The 19,347-nt window shown below is 43.4% G+C and overlaps 1 protein-coding gene across 3 annotated transcripts in view; it reads right to left on the bottom strand.

The window, feature by feature from the left end:
* The window catches only part of TMEM80 (transmembrane protein 80), a 112,324-nt gene that overhangs the window by 27,917 nt on the left and 65,060 nt on the right, over window positions 1–19,347 (bottom strand). For 2 of the 3 annotated variants that reach the window (XM_069223094.1, XM_069223093.1), the window contains exons 3-4: window positions 18,279–18,372; window positions 17,581–17,673 (exon numbers count right to left, since the gene is read on the bottom strand). In XM_069223094.1, coding sequence (XP_069079195.1) covers window positions 17,581–17,673; window positions 18,279–18,372 — 187 coding nt within the window. The remainder of the gene's footprint in view (window positions 1–17,580; window positions 17,674–18,278; window positions 18,373–19,347) is intronic. The other variant, XM_069223095.1, reaches the window with a different exon arrangement.

Below are 19,347 nucleotides of genomic sequence, written 5' to 3'. Positions count from 1 at the left end.
TAGTTCTACTATACCGCTGCAATGTCAAATTCATGAATGCAGAACAAATAAATATGTTTGCAAGGATTTATCAGCATCTTCAATTTTTATTGTTCCATCCATCTCAGAATGTTTACCCCATAATCCACAATGTACAATCTTGTTTATGTGTTTCTTTCACTGAAAGACAACCTGGCTTGGAGACCTTGGACAGTATCTTCTGCTCCACAAGTTCAAGTTAATTCACGGACAAGTCCTTTCGTAATCAGTGACAAACTGGGGGCCTGGCCAAGATGGCGGAGAGAGCAGACGTCTAATTTCCTACTCCACTGTGCCCCACCAATCAACAGCGTCTATCCAGGGCATCTCCACACAGGAGGTGCTGCTCTGTGGCCCCCTCGGGCCCCTGCTTTGGACAGGAAATCTTGGTGCATCCCTAGACTGCTCTGATGTGGCAGACTCTGGCGATGCAGGCCTCAAGGAGATGCAGAGAAGAGGGGCTGGAGAGGATGCACAGAGGCCTGAAGGAAAAGCCAGGCGTCAGCCCCCACACAGAAGCAGCGACAAACTGGAGAAGAGGTGAGGAGCCGACTGCAACTTCTAGCGCCTGGTTATGCAACACTCCCTCCCTTAATCCTGTGGGGTGTGGTACTCCAAGACGGGTGCAGACAATCTGAGCGCTGAACCCAGAGGAAAGTGGGCCGGAGCAGCGGGCAACTTCGGCCTCAATATGCTCCCGATCACAAGGCCGGACTGCCAGTCGTACCCAGGGACAGGAGGATCCCCACACCGACTACAAGAGCGCAATCCCTGCTGCTGCCCTGGACACCTGGTGGGAGCAATGGAGACATCTCGGCAGGGGCGCTGAGCCCTGAGTAAGGCAAGCCGGGAGTGGCGGGCGCCACCCACCTCCATTAGTTCCTGATTGCACAGACTGCCACTAGATCCCGGGGACAGGCAGATCCCTACATTGAGAATGAGACGGCATCCCCTGTCACCAGCCTGGGTCCCGGGAGAGAGACCTGACGGCTTCACGCTCACCCCATCCGCATAGCGGAGTGGAATTCAGGGGCGCCTGATACTATTAGAGGTCTAAGCACTCAGGTTCTCATTAGGAGTTTGGCTGGCAGAAAAGGCCGCCCGCCAAACTCCTGCAGGTCAGGAGAACACCAGTGCGGCCGCCCTTCCGCTGCCCCTATTATGTGTTTCCCACTGCCCGCCGGCCCAGTGGGAAACAGACAGCAACATTGACACCGGCTAATAAATGCTGTTGTGCGTCGGGTGCACCAGCACACGTCGCACAAATCATTGTCTGCAAAGCAGACAGTGATTTGCGTGACAGGGCTGGCCAGGGGGGCCCCCCACACTGCCCATGCTCCAGCACCCTGTCTCCGACCAGCATTTACATGGCAGTGAAAATGGCATGTTAACGCTGACAGAGCGAGGGGCCTTAATCCACAGGGCAGCACTGCTTGCAGCACTGCCCTAGTGCACTGCCCGGCCGTCTGCTGGCTGAAAAGTGGCAGTGTCGGTGGTCCGACTGTGGCGCTTTCACCACAGTCGTAATGTTGCAATTGGATTGCTGCTTTAGCGGTGGTCCCACCGCGACTGTGACACTGGCAGTCTGGTGACTGCCAGGGTCATAATGAGGCCCTCAGTGCTTTGTACAGGGCGGAACAGGCCATCGCAACTAGGTGCATGTCCTTGGAGGCACAGGACCCAGGGCTGTGACGGGTGTGTTCCCACCCTAGAGACGGCAGTTGCAGGGCACTGTTCATGCGTGCCTCGGCCCTTCTTACTGGCATTTTACCCTAACAATACTCGCAACTAATTCCCAGAAGTTATTTCAGGGGGAGTGAGAGGCAGCCTCCAATTGAGCCCCTGAGGCCCACACCCTAGATGAACTAATACCTTCCGGATTAAGGGGTGGCCCTGGGGCATTGCTGCTGCAACAGTACTCTGTCCCACCTGCTTCATGATGGGTTGCTCACGTACTACCATACAAAGGGCGGATGGGGCCAAATGGCAAGAGGCGGTCATTGGACAGGCCCCTAACCAGACAGTAAAAGACATTGAGGGACCCCAGGTGGCGGGTATTTGGGACATTCGCCCCAACCGTGGCTCCTATGGGTTGAAACTGCCACCTGGGTCCGGACCTTCTCCGGGGTGTGCTGAGCTATGTAGACGAGCCTCGACATACAACTGACTGCCATGGGAAAAAGAGGGATCCTGGAATCGATCGCCCAGTGCTGCAGTGGGCAGTTCATGCTCTCAAACTGGCAGATGACGCTCCCACGGGGGCAGGAAGCCCAACATTACAAGATATTCTCCAAGCGAATAGTACTTCACAGGCAGTACTAGAGACCAAAATCGACATCCTGGGGCCGAACTAGGAATACTACAGGATGACTATTGTCGGTTGGCTGACATGGACACCACAGTGGAGAGTTCTACGACATCCTGAATGCCGAGTCAGATACACACCAGGGGCTCTTAACCATAGAAGAGAGAGTCCATAACCTAGAATGGCGGGTGGAAGAGCTATGAGCTGTTCTAGAAGGAACAATATTCACATGCTGGGTCTTCCTCAGAAGGCTGAGGGCTGGGACATGATTACTTTACTGGAAAAATGGATAAGGGATGAATTGGTTCCTACTGATCTGTTGCCTTGTTTTGCCCTGGAGCAAGTGCACAAGGTACATGCTCACCCGCCCCGCCCCGCCCTAGTGCACAGCCCGCCAGTGGTCATAGTGAAACTACTTTACTATAAGGACAGGGAGGCTATCCTGGCTCAAGTTCAGAACAAAGGTGACATTGCATGGGACAACAGTAAAATCATGATTTTTTCTGATTATTCCAGTAAGGAACAAAAACAGAGAGGCACGTTTGTGGTGGTGAATCGCACATTTTGCCAACTGGGCATATACCATGCAATGCTTTACCCAGCCCGCCTCAGAGCTGCTGCTCATGGCACCACCCTTTTCTTCAACACACCCCAGGAGACATGGATATGGATTGAAACGCAAGCACGCCAAGTCCCCCGGGGAGACTGTGACTCTCAGAAATCGAAGCCAAGATGCTCGAGGAAGAGAACACGACCAGTGCCCGGTGGCTCCCCTTGGGCCGCAGAGGCCCAGTGGGCACAATGGCAGGCACTTGAAGACATTGCGCCACTATGGGTGGGGGCGTCGCCTGTGGACCTGGGCGAGCTGGGGGAGCAAGACGGCTCACCTCAGAGCAGGGAGACTGTCACATCTGATCAAGGATTCAGATCCCGAACTCCCAGCCATCACACCCAGATATGCAGATGACCTACTTTAAAGCTTAGCGTTTCAGGTCTCTACTGTTATGTATCTACTGTGCCCTTGGAGGTCTCTTGGAAATGTTTTGTTGTCGCCCCTGGGTCCCTGCATAGCTCTATGTTGCACATTTACTCACTGCCTAGGTCATCTACTGCTAAGGTGGGCAGTAGTCTGTTGCGAGTTGGGCTCACAGGGCATGGGTACTTGGTTAATTTGTTGATATGGTGGTCTGCACCGGTCTACTGCCCCTTACTACTTCGACTATGAGTGGATAATACCACTCTAATGGTATAAGGTCATGTGGTTTGGATGGGGACGATTCGCCTACCAGTCCTAGGGAAGGGTAGTTGGATTGTTCCATTGTTTTATGGCTTATTGGTATTGTTTTGCGTGCACTGGGGGACACTATTTTGTTAGTCACTGTTACAAAACCAGACCCCTTTTCAATTCTGCTCAGAGTACCAAAGTCATGCACTATTAATGACTTTACACCCAGTTCAAATGGCCATCTCTACACGATGTAAGACAATTTCATGGAACATAAGGGGAATGCACACCATGACAAAGCGCTATAAGGTCTTTTCCCATCTTTCCTGCTGTGGCATACACCTGTGTCTCCTCCAAGAAAAGCACTTTGTACAAAAAGAGGGTCTCATTAATTTGGATTAGGCTGGGGTCCCCTTTCAGTAGAAGCCATAACGAACTTAAAAATTGACTTGTGATTTATGGCAAAATGGACATTATTTTATGTTGAGTCGTACATGGCAAATTGTTTGAAACCTGCCTTTAATTTCATATGGATGTCATTAAATATTACAGGTTTGAAGTTGTGGGACTTTTATGAACTACAACAAAATATCTGATAGGACAAGTATTGGGTTAGGTTGTACTTAAATATGTGTTTATATATGTACCTTATATGAACATATGGGTTCACATTTTCTTCAAAGTGTTTAAGATTATTTCTTGCATTTGAATGAGAGAGATGCCCATCTGTCTGTGCATTCTGTTGTGAAACTAATTAGGACTATTGGGTGTTGAGGTATCTTGTCAACTTATTCCTTATCTGACGGGTGCGGGGCTCATAGGAGGGGATTTCGGCTACATAGGAGATCTGGTACTTGATAGATCACACCCCTCGCTCCGCCTGATTCCCTGATACACAAATTGGCCTGCTCATACACCACACGGCGAGAAAACTGAAACCTGGTAGACTCCTGGCGAATGGTATATTGGAAGAGTAGGGACTATTCTCATTACTCACCGACCTACAATCTCCATGTTAGACTGGACACTTTCCTTTGCACACCACAAAAATTCACCAGAAAATATCTGGTGTAGAATACTTAGCAAGAACAATATCCGATCACAATCCAATCCTGATTCACTTGGATTCGGGAGACAATATGCCCATATAGCCACCTGGAAGCTTAAACCGGAAGCTTTAGCTGATCCACCTTTTAGGGAGCAAGTAGGTCAAGATATACAACAATACTTCATCGATAACAGAAACTCCACTAATTCAAAAAGCGTAGAATAGGCGGCTTTTAAAACGGTCCTGCGTGGCCGCTGTATGGCTGAGATGATTGGGATTCAGAGGATGTTACTCTGGGGTGTGCTAGCTGCTGAATCTGCTCTGCGACTTATTGAGCGAGATAGGCCTAGAGCGCTGGTAGATCAACAGACACTCCTAGAAGCCAAACAGAAAGTAGCTGAGCAAGTGGAACGTCTCAGCTGCTTTGACTACCGAAATTACATGGTCAGTGCGCACACAACATGAGACAAGGCAGGCCAGCTTTTGACCCGGCTATCGAATCCTACCAATACAGGCACCCCCATAGCTGATATACAAACAGAAGCAGGAAATTTGTTGCACAGGCAAACAGACATCAAGGGTGAATTTAATAAATACTATTCAGCTCTATATAAAAGTAAATCCTCGGTCACCGCCAATGAAATCAGGGACTTCCTCACACCGCTCGTATTTCTGAGGTTGACATCGGAGGAGGCCGAACACCTGGGCTGAAACATTACTCTGCCTGAAGTGGCAATTAGACACATAGCACGAGGGAAAACCCCGGGGACCGATGGGTTCCCCATAGAGTTTTATGCCACATGCACTGATCAGCTGTCACGTATGTTAGTGGAACTATTTAATGAAGCAAGGACTCTGAAGGAGCTCCCACCTTCTACTAGGGAAGCTATGATAGTGCCACTGTTGAAACCAGGGAAACAAACACATGACATAAAAGCATATCGCCCTCTGTCAATTCTAAATGTTGACTATAAGATACTGAGTAGAATCCTAGCCACTAGACTCCTTCAATGTATGCCTAAACTAATTCACAAAGACCAGACAGGATTCATACTGGGTCACAATATGGCGCTGAATATTAGACGGCTATTACTGATCTTGGAAATACTCCCATTGCAGTGTCCCATGCTGCGTTTTTTTTCAGTGGACGTCAAAAAAGCTTTTGACAGCCTAGAATGGAATTTCATTGCAGATGTCAATAAGCACTTTCACTTGGGTGATGGCTTTTTATGCTGGTTTCAATTGCTCTACGCAGGTGTAAGTGCTCGAGTCAGAACTGGCAGACACTTCTCACCGAGATATAACGTAGAGCGAGGCACCAGACAAGGTTACCCACTCTCGCCATTATTATTTGCCTTGGCAATGGAGCCTGTTGCATTGAGAGCCCGACTGAGATGTGATTATTGTGGCCCACTGGTACTGGAGGAATGACAATATATTGCTCTTTATGCTGATGACCTCCTGTTGTTTCTCCAGGATATCCACAAGGACCTGATGGGAGCCCGAACTTTATTGGAGGAGTTTGGCACCTTGTCGGCCTCAGGGTCAATTGGCTGAAATAAAATTTGTTCCCAATACACCCAGGGAAACCTGTCTCCCATGCCTTCACCCCCGACCCCTGGCATTGGGTGCCTTGGTTTGGGAACCAGATTGATAACATATTTAGGGGCAAGAATTTATCATGGTCCTTCTGCTTTCTTGGAGGGCAATGTCCAACGTGCAGTCCGCTCTGTGAAAAGGAGCATGGAGTTCTGGAGCTCACTTCCTCTATCAGTGATGGGAAGGATTGTGCTGCTGAAAATTACTGCATTTCCCCGATTACCTTATTATTTCTCGACCCTGCCTACAAAAATTCCATGAGCTCTCTTCAAGGAAGTGGACTTGCTGCCCATCGCCTTTGTGTGGGGGTCAGGCAGCAGACGGGTAGCGCACTCCACCCTGCAAAGGCCAGTAGCAATGGGGGGTGAGGGGTTGGCAGCCTACTTTGAAGCCTATTACCTCGCTGCCCAATTGCAACACTTTGTGCAGTGGCTAAGGGACCACCAACGTCCCTCCCGGGGCAGACAACTAGGTACTCCAGCTAAGTCCTAACTGCTTCGGCTTCTTCTGAGCTGGCAAAGGTCGCAACAGTCAACTACTACATAATTCGAGGTGGTTGCAAATTGTTGGCATAGATGTTTGTAGAGAACGAAGACCAAAAGGCCATGTTCCCCAGATGTTCCTGTAGATTATTTGACTGTTTTTCCACACAGAAATAAGTGGCAGGAGCTATTACAACTCAGAGAAGCAGGGATTAACACAGTAGGTGATCTATTCCGTGATGGTACATTGCTGCCATATACATACCTACAGAGTTTGATTTGCGACCTCACCACTTTCTTGTCCATGGGGCACTGATAACGGCAAAAGTAGACCCTGGGAGGCGGGTTGGACGGTGCCCCACACACATAATGGGTTTGCATACATTGCAACGGCAGCTGGCAGTCACATGCCTTTACTGCAAGATATAAAAGGACACCCTGCAGCCACTGACTATCCCTCGTCAGTAATGGAAACCTATAGGCAGGCCTTTTGATGATAACAACTGGGACAATGTTCTGGAACAAATACCTAAAATATCTAGGAATGCTAGATTTAAACTAATAAACTTTTACATATTGCACAGAGCCTAGCTTACAATGAGCAGGATTAATAGAATTTTCCCCTTAACTGAGGTTCAATGCCCGAGATGCGGCCTTGTTGGGACAGATTTTATTCATATGCTGGTACTGTATGATGCTTACTATATACTGGCAGGAGATTGTGGACATTCTCCGAAATACTTAAAAGACCCATCCTTAGGGACCCTTCCTACTGTCACCTAAGTAACTTTCCCCACAATTCGAAGCAAACGTAACAAGCAAATTTAGGGATCTGGGTGTCATACTAGCTAAGAGGGAGATAACCTGTAATTGAAAATCGTCAAGGGGCCCAAAAGCATCCACGTGGAAGAAGGAACTGGTCAAATGGGCTGGAAATGAGGGCGAAGTTCTACTCCTAGACGCCCGCCGTGATTGCTGCCCGTTAGATGGGGCTAGAGCATGGGAGGGGCTGGTAAAGGAACTGAGGCAAGCAATCTCTTCTCAAGCGAACTCCCCTGCACACTCTACATAACAATATGGGGAAGTGAACTTCGTCCGGGTATGGGGACTATGGGAAAAAACAGACCATTCCGCATAATTCTTAATTGTCATTGGAAAGTCAAGTCAAACGTCCATGACACTTTGCGTGCAGGGTGGGAGATTTCGGGGTGGGGGGGGAGGGGGGGGTTACGGGAGGGAGAGACTATTTAGATAGCCACACGAGATACATATCACCAAGTCTTTGTTCAACTATTGTTTACGCATGTGTTTATCTCAATTGCTTTACTGTAAACCAATAAAATATGTTTAAAAAATCAGGTACAAACTATAAATTGCATTTTAAAATTGCCACCAAATGTAAATACTTCTCGTTGAAAGTGCATTTGGAATCCATTTTTTTTTTCACAGTGCTCTCTTCTGAGGAACTTTACATCCAGGTCAGAGTTCATTTCCTTAAATAACACACGAATTGTAACCTTTGTGTTAAGACTGCATAATAACTCTGTCAGCAATGCTTACCCAAAATGGGTCTCTCTTTGGTGGACGCTCAGAAAGTAAAAAGAAGGAAAAAAAAAAAAAGTTGCCCTGTTTTCAAAGGTAAATGTAAATCCCTGGCAGCACAGCACCCAGGGTAATGTGCTGCGTGGCTAAACACTTGTAAAGTCCCATACTATTAGCTATGCCAATGCTTGTTAATTGGTGTTATGTTGTCAAATAATTGCCTTCCTTGCACACCCAGACAATTGTACAACAATACTAGATTGTTTTGCTGGGCTAAAATAAGTGTCATCTACAGCTTCAATATGTATTTTGAAACATTTGATCCACTGGATCCAACTTTCTGTTGGCACTCCTGGAAGATCGAGATATGTGCTGGGCGTCGTATAGCATTCATCATACCAGCCACACTGACTTCAGGCAGGGTGCAGTAACTGGGTAAGGAATTTTCACTACATGACAGAAATGATGATGGAGGTGTCTGTTCAAACAGCACTGGCAAAGTTCACAATGACAAGGTCATGAATAAAGGACGGAAAACAATGTATCGAAAGACGAAATCGGAGTGTTGATTAAATAACTCCGGTAGAAGTGTTGCCCGATGAGAGAGAGTACTTGTTGACCACGTGCAATTCAGTCACGAAGGTGTAAAGTGAACTCAAAGGGGCCAACCGGGGAAGAACATAGTTCAAAAGAAGGACAGTTGGGCAAGGACACGAAGTGCTGCGTCAGCGAAAAGCAAAGCCCACCAAACTCTCCCCTCACGCACCGAGCAGTCGTTCGCGGGTGCCTGGAGGCAAAGGCAGACACCGCTGTGCTCCAAATCACCTTTTCTCACAGGTACAGTGCGATTCAGCGTTAGGGTCCACCGACGACCCAGGTGCCACAGTGCACGTGGCCCACGAGGGAACAGAAAGTCAGGAATCGATTGCGTACTAGTCACCAAACAAGCTTATAGTGACGGGACAATACGTTTCAGGCGTGTTTAATCTCCTCACAGCTGCGCCAACAGCTGTTGTTGGAACAGTCGTGACGCTGTCCGCATTCTACTATTACAAAAGCGCGCGGTGAAGCCCACACATTTTTCGAAAGGGAGTATGGAAGGGAAAGGCAGATAAGGGAGGGAAAAACAGAGACCACAACGTATATAAGATAATGACAGTAAAAATACAGCATACAACAACTCCCTTTCCATTTAGACAATTAGGTGTCGTTTGATGGCGGCATGTTTATTTATGAGATACAGTGTAATAAGAAAAGGTTTCCTTTAGGTGTCGCGGCCACGTAATAGGCCAGGCCACATTTGATCTCGTTAAACACACACATTCATCTGATTGACTGTGTCATGTCTCAGGTGCTGCGGAAAGCTAGTCTCAGCGTGCCTGATGTTATCCGCTCCGAGTTCATACATAAAGAATGGTTTGAATTTATTAGGTCCGCAAACCAGTGCTTTATCAATATTTTAGGCGCGCAATTATTGCTTTCAAACTGACTGCCTTGGGAAGATCATGTTTCCGTTTACGCTGACCAGTGTAATCACTTTGGCGGGCTTTTCTCCTTGGCATTCTTTTAGGCAAACCATCACACAGTTTTCAGTTTGCTCTATAGGTGTGTCTTAAATGCATAGCCAATATGTTGCTATGCATGGCTGATAAAATGTGCTTTCTTCTTTAATGCTGTTGTTAAATAATTCTGTACATTTATATTTGTGTGCATCATTCCAATGTGCAAAATATAGTTTTACTCTTGAGTTTACATATATACACTGGTATTGTGCTAATGCCTTTGAAACACCATTCAAATCAAAATCAAATCAATGCATCCATATACATATTAAATATAGTTAACTAATGAGCAATAACCATTTCCATGCTCCCACCCATGTCAGTTACCCTACTGACTTCCAATTTCAAATACCAAAATATGTACATTGACGTTAAACAAAAAAAAACAACTGTCTGTCCAAATACCCATTAGAATGGAAATGGATTGGTTTTGTAGTGGTTGATTCCTCAAATAGGAGGTACATTTGAACACGCGATATAAAAAGGTATGTGCTGGGGAACTTCGTATAATCTGTGGACTTTTAAGTGTTACTTGAAATATGAGCTGAGATATATGTGGATTTGACTTGCTCCCAAGACGCATTATAAGATGGCGCATGAAATACAGTTGCTGAATCACTAATTAGATCATTTGGTATACATAATAGAGAAGTGAACCACTGGAAGCTCATAAGACTGATGGAATAGGGAAGTTTACCTCTTAGCCCTGAAGAAGCAGCTCACAACCACGAAACATATATTGGGAGGAATGTTTAGTGGATCTCAATATTATATGAATTCTCTTGTGAAGTTCAGGTATTTTGCTACCAGGTATCAGGACGACTGATGTTTCATTGACTTGTGTTACTGAATATAACTTGCTTGTGACTATTATACTTCTTAATGCTGACATATACCAACAAAGGAATGATTTCCATGATTTCTATCAATAAATTGTGTAATATATTAAACCTGTCATGCAGTAGATATAATCGTTTTTGCGTAACCATCATGTCTACATATAAGGGGAACAATTTCCCATAACATATATATGTTTTCCTGACTCATGTTAGCTAGGCCTCAATTTAGGCACAACTGCCATCTTTTTCCAAATGGATGCTTCCCCCTGCACATTTCACAGTTCATTATTTAAACAGCACACAGTCAAGCAGAGTCATGATGGTTTAGTTGCACTGACATTGTTTTTGCTTTTCTCAATGAAATCTTTCTAGCATGGCAATAATACTGTATCTTTATTCAGGGACCTTCTGCTAGCTCAACGTACCCGTCCAATTCATTCAGAATAGTTTGCTGTTGTTCATGTAATTAGTTTGTCCTACCATCTCCTGATGACATTACATAGAGCGGGCAGAATCAATATTCATGTAGTGTGATAGTGCTTGGGTGCTACGGCAATATGTTCTTCAATAAAACTGTATTCTGATTTGATAATAAAATGGTACATTTGCTCACCCCATAATGAATCTGCACTTTTATTGTGTTCTAAGAGAAAAAATGATATATAAACCCTGGAGTTTGGGAATGAACCAGAAGACTTTTCGATTCTACCAGGGATGATGTCAGTGTCTCTATTGATTTTGCTGCTCCTTTAGGATTTAGAACTATTATTTAGATTTTGCACTCTTCGGTATGCCACATTTTGCTGACAGACTTCATAGCAAAAACTTCATACTGACTTTGTATCACAATCCTTTTGAATTTTCGAATAAACTCTTACATTTACTCAGCTGATCTAGAACTCAATTATTGACTGGGCCCTTACTTACTTAACTGCATTTTCAATATAGTATGAACTGCCATACTCTGAGGACACACTGCCTCATGAGGTTTTACACAGTCTTAAATTCATCAACCCATGGGCGTTTTGTTGAGGTAAAGTTTTGGGGCGTAAAATTTAGGGGGTTCCCCAAGCTTCATCGTACATTACAAAACTGTAGTTGAAATGTTCATTTTCATCTACTGGGCAGAGCAGGTTTTAACATATTTTGATGTTCATGTTTTGGTTATCTTGCTGTTTGTTCAGGACCTATTCATGTTTATATTGGGACTCTGTGACTATCGTAAGCTAGGTATTGTAGATTTCCATACTTAGTTAACCAAGCTTTGCACTCACATTTTTACCTTTTTAAAGGTTGATTAACATATGGCTTGGTTTAATTTGAGGCGGCTTTATAGGCAACAAAAAAAGGAAGATGAAGCCTGAAGTAGCTACCAGTAGCTGAGATTAATTCAAGCATTCCATCCACCACTTTGTTTGCATTCTTCATTGTGACAGCCTAAGTGCGAAGGGTATAGCCAGACGTAGGTCCTATGTTTATTGTGCCACTAGAACCAAGCTGTATCTGATGGACAAGGCCCACAAAGCCTGAAACTGTCTTGGGATGATTGTGCCACAATTTGGAGAGGACATAGATGGGCAGTTTGGGATGACCTGTTCCTCTTGGAGCAGGACAAATGCTGATTTTCTTGGGATGGGTTTCATCTGAGGTGGCAAAGCAATGAAAAAAAAAAAAAACAGGTATGTGGCCCGAGTAAATACAAGTGGTGAAGAATAATTCAGGCATTCAGTAATCACTTTTTTATCATCTTCATTGTGATGGCAATGCCAAAATGTAGGTCCTGTGCTCATTGTGTGACTAAAACCAAGCTACACCTGGCTGAAAAGGTCCAAAAAGGCTAAAACAAGTCTTGGGTTGCTGGTCTTTTGGGCAGACAGGTCCTGACTTGGCAGTTTTGGAAGGACTGTTCCTACTGGGGCAGGCCCAAGGCTGTTCTGCCTATGGCTGGGTCTAATCTGAGGTGGCATAGTGGACACAAAAAACGATGGATTAGAATATGTTCCAAATAATTATGAGTGGCTGAGATTAATTCAAGCGTTTCATCAATCACTTTTTTGTCTTCTTAACTGTGATATTTTAAGTGAGAAAGTTATGGGTCTCAATTTCATTTTGCCACCGGAACCAAGATGCACCCATTTGAAGACGCCAAAATAAGTTAAAACCAGTCTTGGGTTGCTTGTGTTCCAGCTCGGAGAGGACCTGCCTTGGAAGTTTGGGCTGGATTATTCCTACTGGAGCAGGACCAAGGCTGATTTGCATATGGCTTTATCTAATCTGAGATGGCATGGCGTGCAAAAAAGCGATGCACTGGCATGTGGCTCCAAGTAATTAACAGTGGCTGAGATTAATTTGAGCATTTAATCCATCACTTTTTTTGTATTCTTCATTATCAATATTTTAGGCACAGAATCAGTGCTTTCAGTTCATACATATACATTTGAATTTATCAAGTCACCAAAGCAGTGTTTTATCATTATTTTAGACACACAATCTTTGCTTTCAAACAGACTGCCTTGGAAAGTCTGTGTTTCTTTTTAAGCTGACACGTTGAATCAGCTTTGCTGCTATCACTTTGGCAGACATTTCCCCTTATCATTATTTTGGGCAAACTATCAAGAGTGGTTTTAGTTTGCTCTGCGGGTGCATCTTAATGACATAGCCAGCTTGTTGATATGCAGGATTGAAAACATTTGCTTTCTTCTTTACAGGAGGCACATAGACATGTTTGTATCATGGTACATTTCAAAACTAGTTAAAATATTCATTTTCACCTACTAGACCAGGTTTTAACAAGTTTTGCTGTTCATGTTTCAATTATCTTGTTGTCTGTGTTTCTTCATATTTATACTTGGGCATCCAGACAGGTTCTATTCATATTTATATTGGGTTTGTGTGACAAATGTGAAGCAGGGTATAGTAAACTTCTGTAATTAGTGAACTAAGCTTTGCACTTACATTATTAACATTATAAGCAGCCAAATAAAACAAAGCAAAACGCACTGCAAAATAATATAGTTACAGTTTAAACATCTGTAATTATTAGAAGAAATTTTGAACATGTGCATTGATCAAAAAAATTACTTCCACTCCTTAAGCCCACATGTTGTCATCCTGCACCAAAACTGGGTCGACAGTCACTAAAAGCTATTGATTTTTTTTTTTTTTTTAGGTCTTGGTGAAGAAAACAGCTTTAGCTGATGCCTGCAATAAATAACGGTATAATAAATATTTTTTTTTTCAAGAAGCTTGTTTAATTTTTACATTTTGTCAGCCTGCAGCTGGTAAGGCAATTTATGTACTAGATTGATGTGTCGGGTGGTTTTGAAGAAGTAACAATGATTAATTATCAACATCCATTTTATTGACCACTGGAAGATGGAACTCCTAATCAGCCCTGCCAGGTATGAACCTGCAATCTGCAAGTTGCTCAGAGATCTCTGCAGTGGCCCTAAAGTACATTGAGCTATATTATCAATGGATAACGTCTTGGACGAGATTTTTCCAATGGTCCAGGCAATTAGTGTTTTGTCTCCAAGAAAACACCACCTCCTCCCTACAGCAAAATAAATAAATAAATTAACATGCTGTTCGGTAATTTAGTGCCATGACTAGGTGGAGCCTTAAGGTTACGTACTGCCTTACCTCGTGGATGCACCAGCCATGCTTCTGGCAGAAATAATTTAAATTTTTTGTGTATTGCTACCAGTTAATCACCTGATTACATCAATCAGCAACACAAACGTAACTAGATATACTTTGCAAATGGTCTGAGTTTAAGGCAACCAGGTAGCACTGTTTTAATAACGTTTGATCCACTAGAAACAGTTTTTTAAATCTGCAAATTATTCAGCGTATTTGGCAAGTGCCATAAATCCATAATTATGTGGAATCCAAAATTATGTGGTGCAGCAGCTGCAGAACCGCATATATTCAAATGTTCTCCATGTGAGGAAACAAGGTGTTCAGTGTAAAGGAGGGGAAGATTTTGTGTATTCAGGCCATCTCTTAAATCATCATGCAAGAGAACGTGTAAAGCAAAAGTAGTAAGTATCCATTAAGACACGGTACAAAAATGTATGTTGTTTAGACACTTCTAAAAACTGAGGGCCTCATTAAGAGTTTTCTGCCTGCCAAACTCACAGGTCCAGAAGACCGCCAGTTCGGTATTCTGCCTGCTGACCCTATTATGAGTTTCCCGCTGGGCCAGTGGCAGAAACAGCATTTCCTCCCGCTAGCCCAGCAGGAAACTACCCACAACATTGACGCCGGCTCATAATAGAGCCGGCGGCAATGTTGCAGTGAGACGGGTGCGACAACACCTGCCGCCCTTTTCACTGCCTGTAATTTAGGCAGTGAAAAGCCCATGAGGCCCCCTGCACTCCACATGCCAACTGCATGGGGAGTGCAGGGGCCCCACTGGGGACCCCTAGCAGCCTTTGCAAGGCGTGCAACCACCGTGAAAAGGCTGGCAGACACGAGGTCGTAATTCCCAGGGCAGCGCTGCCCTGGCGTATTCAGACTTCTTGCACTGCCAGGCCATCGTCCGGCACAAATGTGGTAGTGCCACGGTTGTAATGTGGAGGCCGGACTGCTTCATTGGCGGCCGTCCGACCGCCACTGTGAGTCTTGCGGTCATAGGACCACCAGACTCGTAATGAGGGCCTGAATATCTTACTGAATGAGGAGGAAAAGCAGATTGTATGTTAAGAGCAGTTGTTCATGTTGGGCGATATTTGAGCACGTATTTTTAAGGTATTATCCTACAGATAGTTTTAAATGTCTGTTGTTGAAGACCTCTTGATACAATACTAAAATGATTAACGGTTGGCTTTCTTTTCAATCTCATTTGCTTGATTCTTATTTAATGATTTTCCTTTTTGTTCTTCTATTTGTCCATGCACTGGAGCAACTGAATTCTTCCACAACTCACATGGGAAAAATGTTTTTTCTTTTATGCATGTGTTTTTTTGTTCTTTCCATTGTGCAGCTTCCTCTCTCCCACATAATCACCTTGTTGCTTCCCTCTCAAGTAACCCATTAATTCTCCTGCCCACTGCCATTTTTTTTTTTTAATCCAGCACATTCTTCGCTCCTCGTTGCTCCAGGTTGTTGGCAATGTTGGATTGCTCCCCAGCACCCTAGGCTTCTCCAATGCTTCCTGTTATTTTTTAATACTTTTTCAGCGGTTCTAACAAATGCCATTGTCTACCTTCAATAATGCATATCCTCCCCCTCAAACAAATTGCTAGCAAATTCGCTTATGTGGGTTGATTGTTTGCAACAAGATAAACCATCTTTATGACCTCTTGACATTTGCTGTGTGTGTGCCCCATCATTGGAGATTACAGTTAGCAAACAACAACAACATGAACAATTTCTGTCAAAATGAAGCACCAAAGCAACTATTGCATACTAACTCTACTTTCAAAGTTAATTGTAGGTATCTTTGTGCACTGAACATTGAACATCCAAAGCAGACACCAAGACTGCCTCAATTCGTTCTACTTTAGGGACTTTGTACTGTAAGGCACAGTCTAAGAAAATGGGACAGGCCTATAAGGGTTGGGACCTTGTGGTGTACCCAGAAGTAGGCAGAAACTCTTAACACCATATCAAACTCTGCTTATCAATTCGAGATGGTACCAAATAGAAGCAGAAAAACAGAACAGTAGTTGTTATTTACCAATACTACGAATGTCTGAAAAATGCAAGGCTGGGAGGGAGAATAATGCACAATGTCTCTTCCCCTGTGCACCCAAGGATAGTTTCCCATGTTTTGTTTTTGGGATTAAAAACAAATGACAAAGGCCGATAGTGAGGGGAGGTTTGACATTAAAGAAGCAAGTGGAATGAGCCGGAAAGCGCTACAGGGCTGCTAGCTTCCTCATTTAGTCCTGCAGCTCTCTTTCTTTTTAATTTATCATGGTAAAATGGCCAAGGTGGAACAGTAAATTTACAAAACAGTCAAAATGGTTGCTGGTGAGTCACAATGCAAGTGCACACATGCATACGCATCAGAAGCAATCTTCAAATGGCTTAATGCACACACATATGTTATGACTCAAGTGTGATGTATACATAGGTTTTGGCCGCATCTTGGAAAGGCTTTTTTTATTAACAGAAAATTAATTTCAAGATGGCCGACCAGGTGTCTCTGTGCAGGTCCATTGGGTTAGGATTCTGAAGCACTGGCAGACATTTTGGCATTAGTTAATGCTGATGCCAAAAATGATGATAACACAAATAAATCTGCCTTTTAGAGAAGAAACCAATTCGCTTTGCCAATGAATGTTCAGCTTGGGACAAATATAGGTGTACCCCTGGCATACACAGAAGCAGTACTCAATAGTAAAGGACTCGCAGTCCATCACATCTGAACCATGACAAACTTGTGAAGGTTACTTCTGAGTAATTACAGTTTTAATGAATTTAGCATAACTATTTAAGATGGGGTCTTAGAGGGCTGAATATTCAGACATCGAGGAAGGAATGTTCTATGAGGGAGTGGCTCATTCATGTTTTAAGATGAAGAAGATAAGAATCAAATGTTCTGGAACAGTTAATATAGAACATAAATAAAACTGAAATTGTTCAGAAAATAACCTTAACACTACTGGCAACATACCCAAGCATTAGACGTTCTGATCTGACTTGATGTAAAATGTCAGGGAGAGTTTCTGTTTGACAAAACTATACTGGTGAAAGGTTCCACTAAATTTAAGAACATTTCTCAAACGCGAATGCATCTACTGAGGGCTCCAAGCTTCGCTCTTTACACTTTCAGAGGATATACTAGGGGCAAGGAGAGTCTTTCTCCTTCTTGTGACTTGGAAGTATTTTGTAGCAAAATACTCTTGAATATATAGTACATGGGTGCCACCAAATAGTTTGCAGCAGTGATCCTATACTATCAAAGAAAGACATGACAAAATGAATTTCAGTCAAAGGGTGTGTACTTACACAGGTATATTCGTACAGCCTCCAGAACTGCCATAATGAAGAGCAATGCAAGGTCAAGGGCCAGGTTGTCACTTGGATAAGTGAATGTCTCGCCTGGAAAGTCAAAAAAAGTCATTTTGAGAAATATCAATGTCCACACCCACGACTTCATTGAAAAATTGGCTCTTCACGCAGGGTTCCTGCTAATCTTTTTGCTAGAGGGCCCTGTTTTGCTAACAAGATGGCTTCAAACATTTCCTAGTATGCAGCCCATGCTTACATTTCAACAAGATTAGTCAGAACGTCCATGACTCTTTCAGCATATACCAATTCAATGGCTTACTTGATAATAACAGAAGCAGAAATCCCACTTTAAAAAGATTATTGACTGTCACTAATAATGACTGAAGGGCATATTTGAAGGTCAGTACTCCATGCCAGACTACAATGGTCTGCAGGTGATTACTATTATATAAGTTTCATTCTCTCGTAGCTCCATGGTTACCACTCAAAGGCTTCACTGAGCACTCCTGCTGATGGGAAAGTGCCCTTTTTGGGCCAAGGCCCCAGGTACATAAGAAAACCTTTAGGAATACCTGCTCTGTGAAAGAGAGAGAGGCTGGGACATTTACTAATCAGAAGACATTTGAACAAAACAGCAAGATGTTTATAAACACATTCTAAGGTACTTGGATTGAAGGTAAATCAAAATTACTTACTTTTGTATATGATCATGAAAAGTGTTGCTAAGAAATAAAACATGTAATAAACCCCATTTGAGTACAAAAGCATCTGTAGAGACACAGAGGACAGCTGGCATCACCAAGGTTAAGGAGAAGAGACAAGTTGACAGTTCATAGTGGTCATTTAAGCTGTATGGTTCTCATTGTTACAGATACATTGTTACAGAAATTTAACTGGTGGCAATTCACACATCCATGTGAAGAAGAGAAAAAAGTGATCAAAGGAGAAAATGAATGGTGTTCCAATGGCTCAACTTTTCGGTGGTGTGGTAATCTGGTAGTCCCATCTTGGAACTCAGCAAAATTGATGCAGTCTTCCCTCATTCCAATGTAGAATAAAAAGAGTAATACGCTGTGGAAAAAGAGCACACTAAACATTTCATATGAGCCTAGAGCACTGGTTCACAGTTACATTCATATAATACCCTTACTTTGTGTGTATATTTTATGCAAGATAGTATTTAAATGTAATACACCCAATTAGAACATAGAATTATAACCTTAACGTAACCTTGACAAGAACTTAGAAACTGGGTGGATCATAACCATTATTGTGCAGAAGAAAAAAAATCAATACACTAAACTACAAATTATTTTACCTTGGTAATTTGTGAAGGTTTCTAGAAAGAAGTTATGGATATATTTGAAAAGCATTGGCAAAGCCAGTAGCTTTGGTTATCACTTGGTGGAGTGCAGATTAATTTTCTGATTGTTAAAGAATATAATATAGACTTGCAGCTTATGTTATTGTTATGCCTTTTTTGTTTAATTACATTTTGAGTAAAATATAACAAAACTAAAGATGACCAATTCAAGTGGTCTGAAAGCAATTCGAGATTAAGTATTAGTTTGCTATGCATTTGGGTGGCAGGTAGCATTTTGATTTTTATGATACTTATAGAGGGAATGACAGCAGCACAGCACAGGAAAATAACAGTGAGACACGAGAGGTTCAGATGGTATTATGGAACATACTTTGAGTTGGTATAATTTGGTCTTTGTTAACTGTTATTCGAAGATATATAATTAGTTATTTGAATAATGG

The sequence above is a fragment of the Pleurodeles waltl genome, chromosome 3_1 (assembly GCF_031143425.1).
Source record: "Pleurodeles waltl isolate 20211129_DDA chromosome 3_1, aPleWal1.hap1.20221129, whole genome shotgun sequence".
In the NCBI taxonomy this organism is placed as follows: Eukaryota; Metazoa; Chordata; class Amphibia; order Caudata; family Salamandridae; genus Pleurodeles; species Pleurodeles waltl.
The sequence above is the reverse complement of the archived record's forward strand: the minus strand, read 5'-3'. Positions and strand labels throughout refer to the sequence as shown.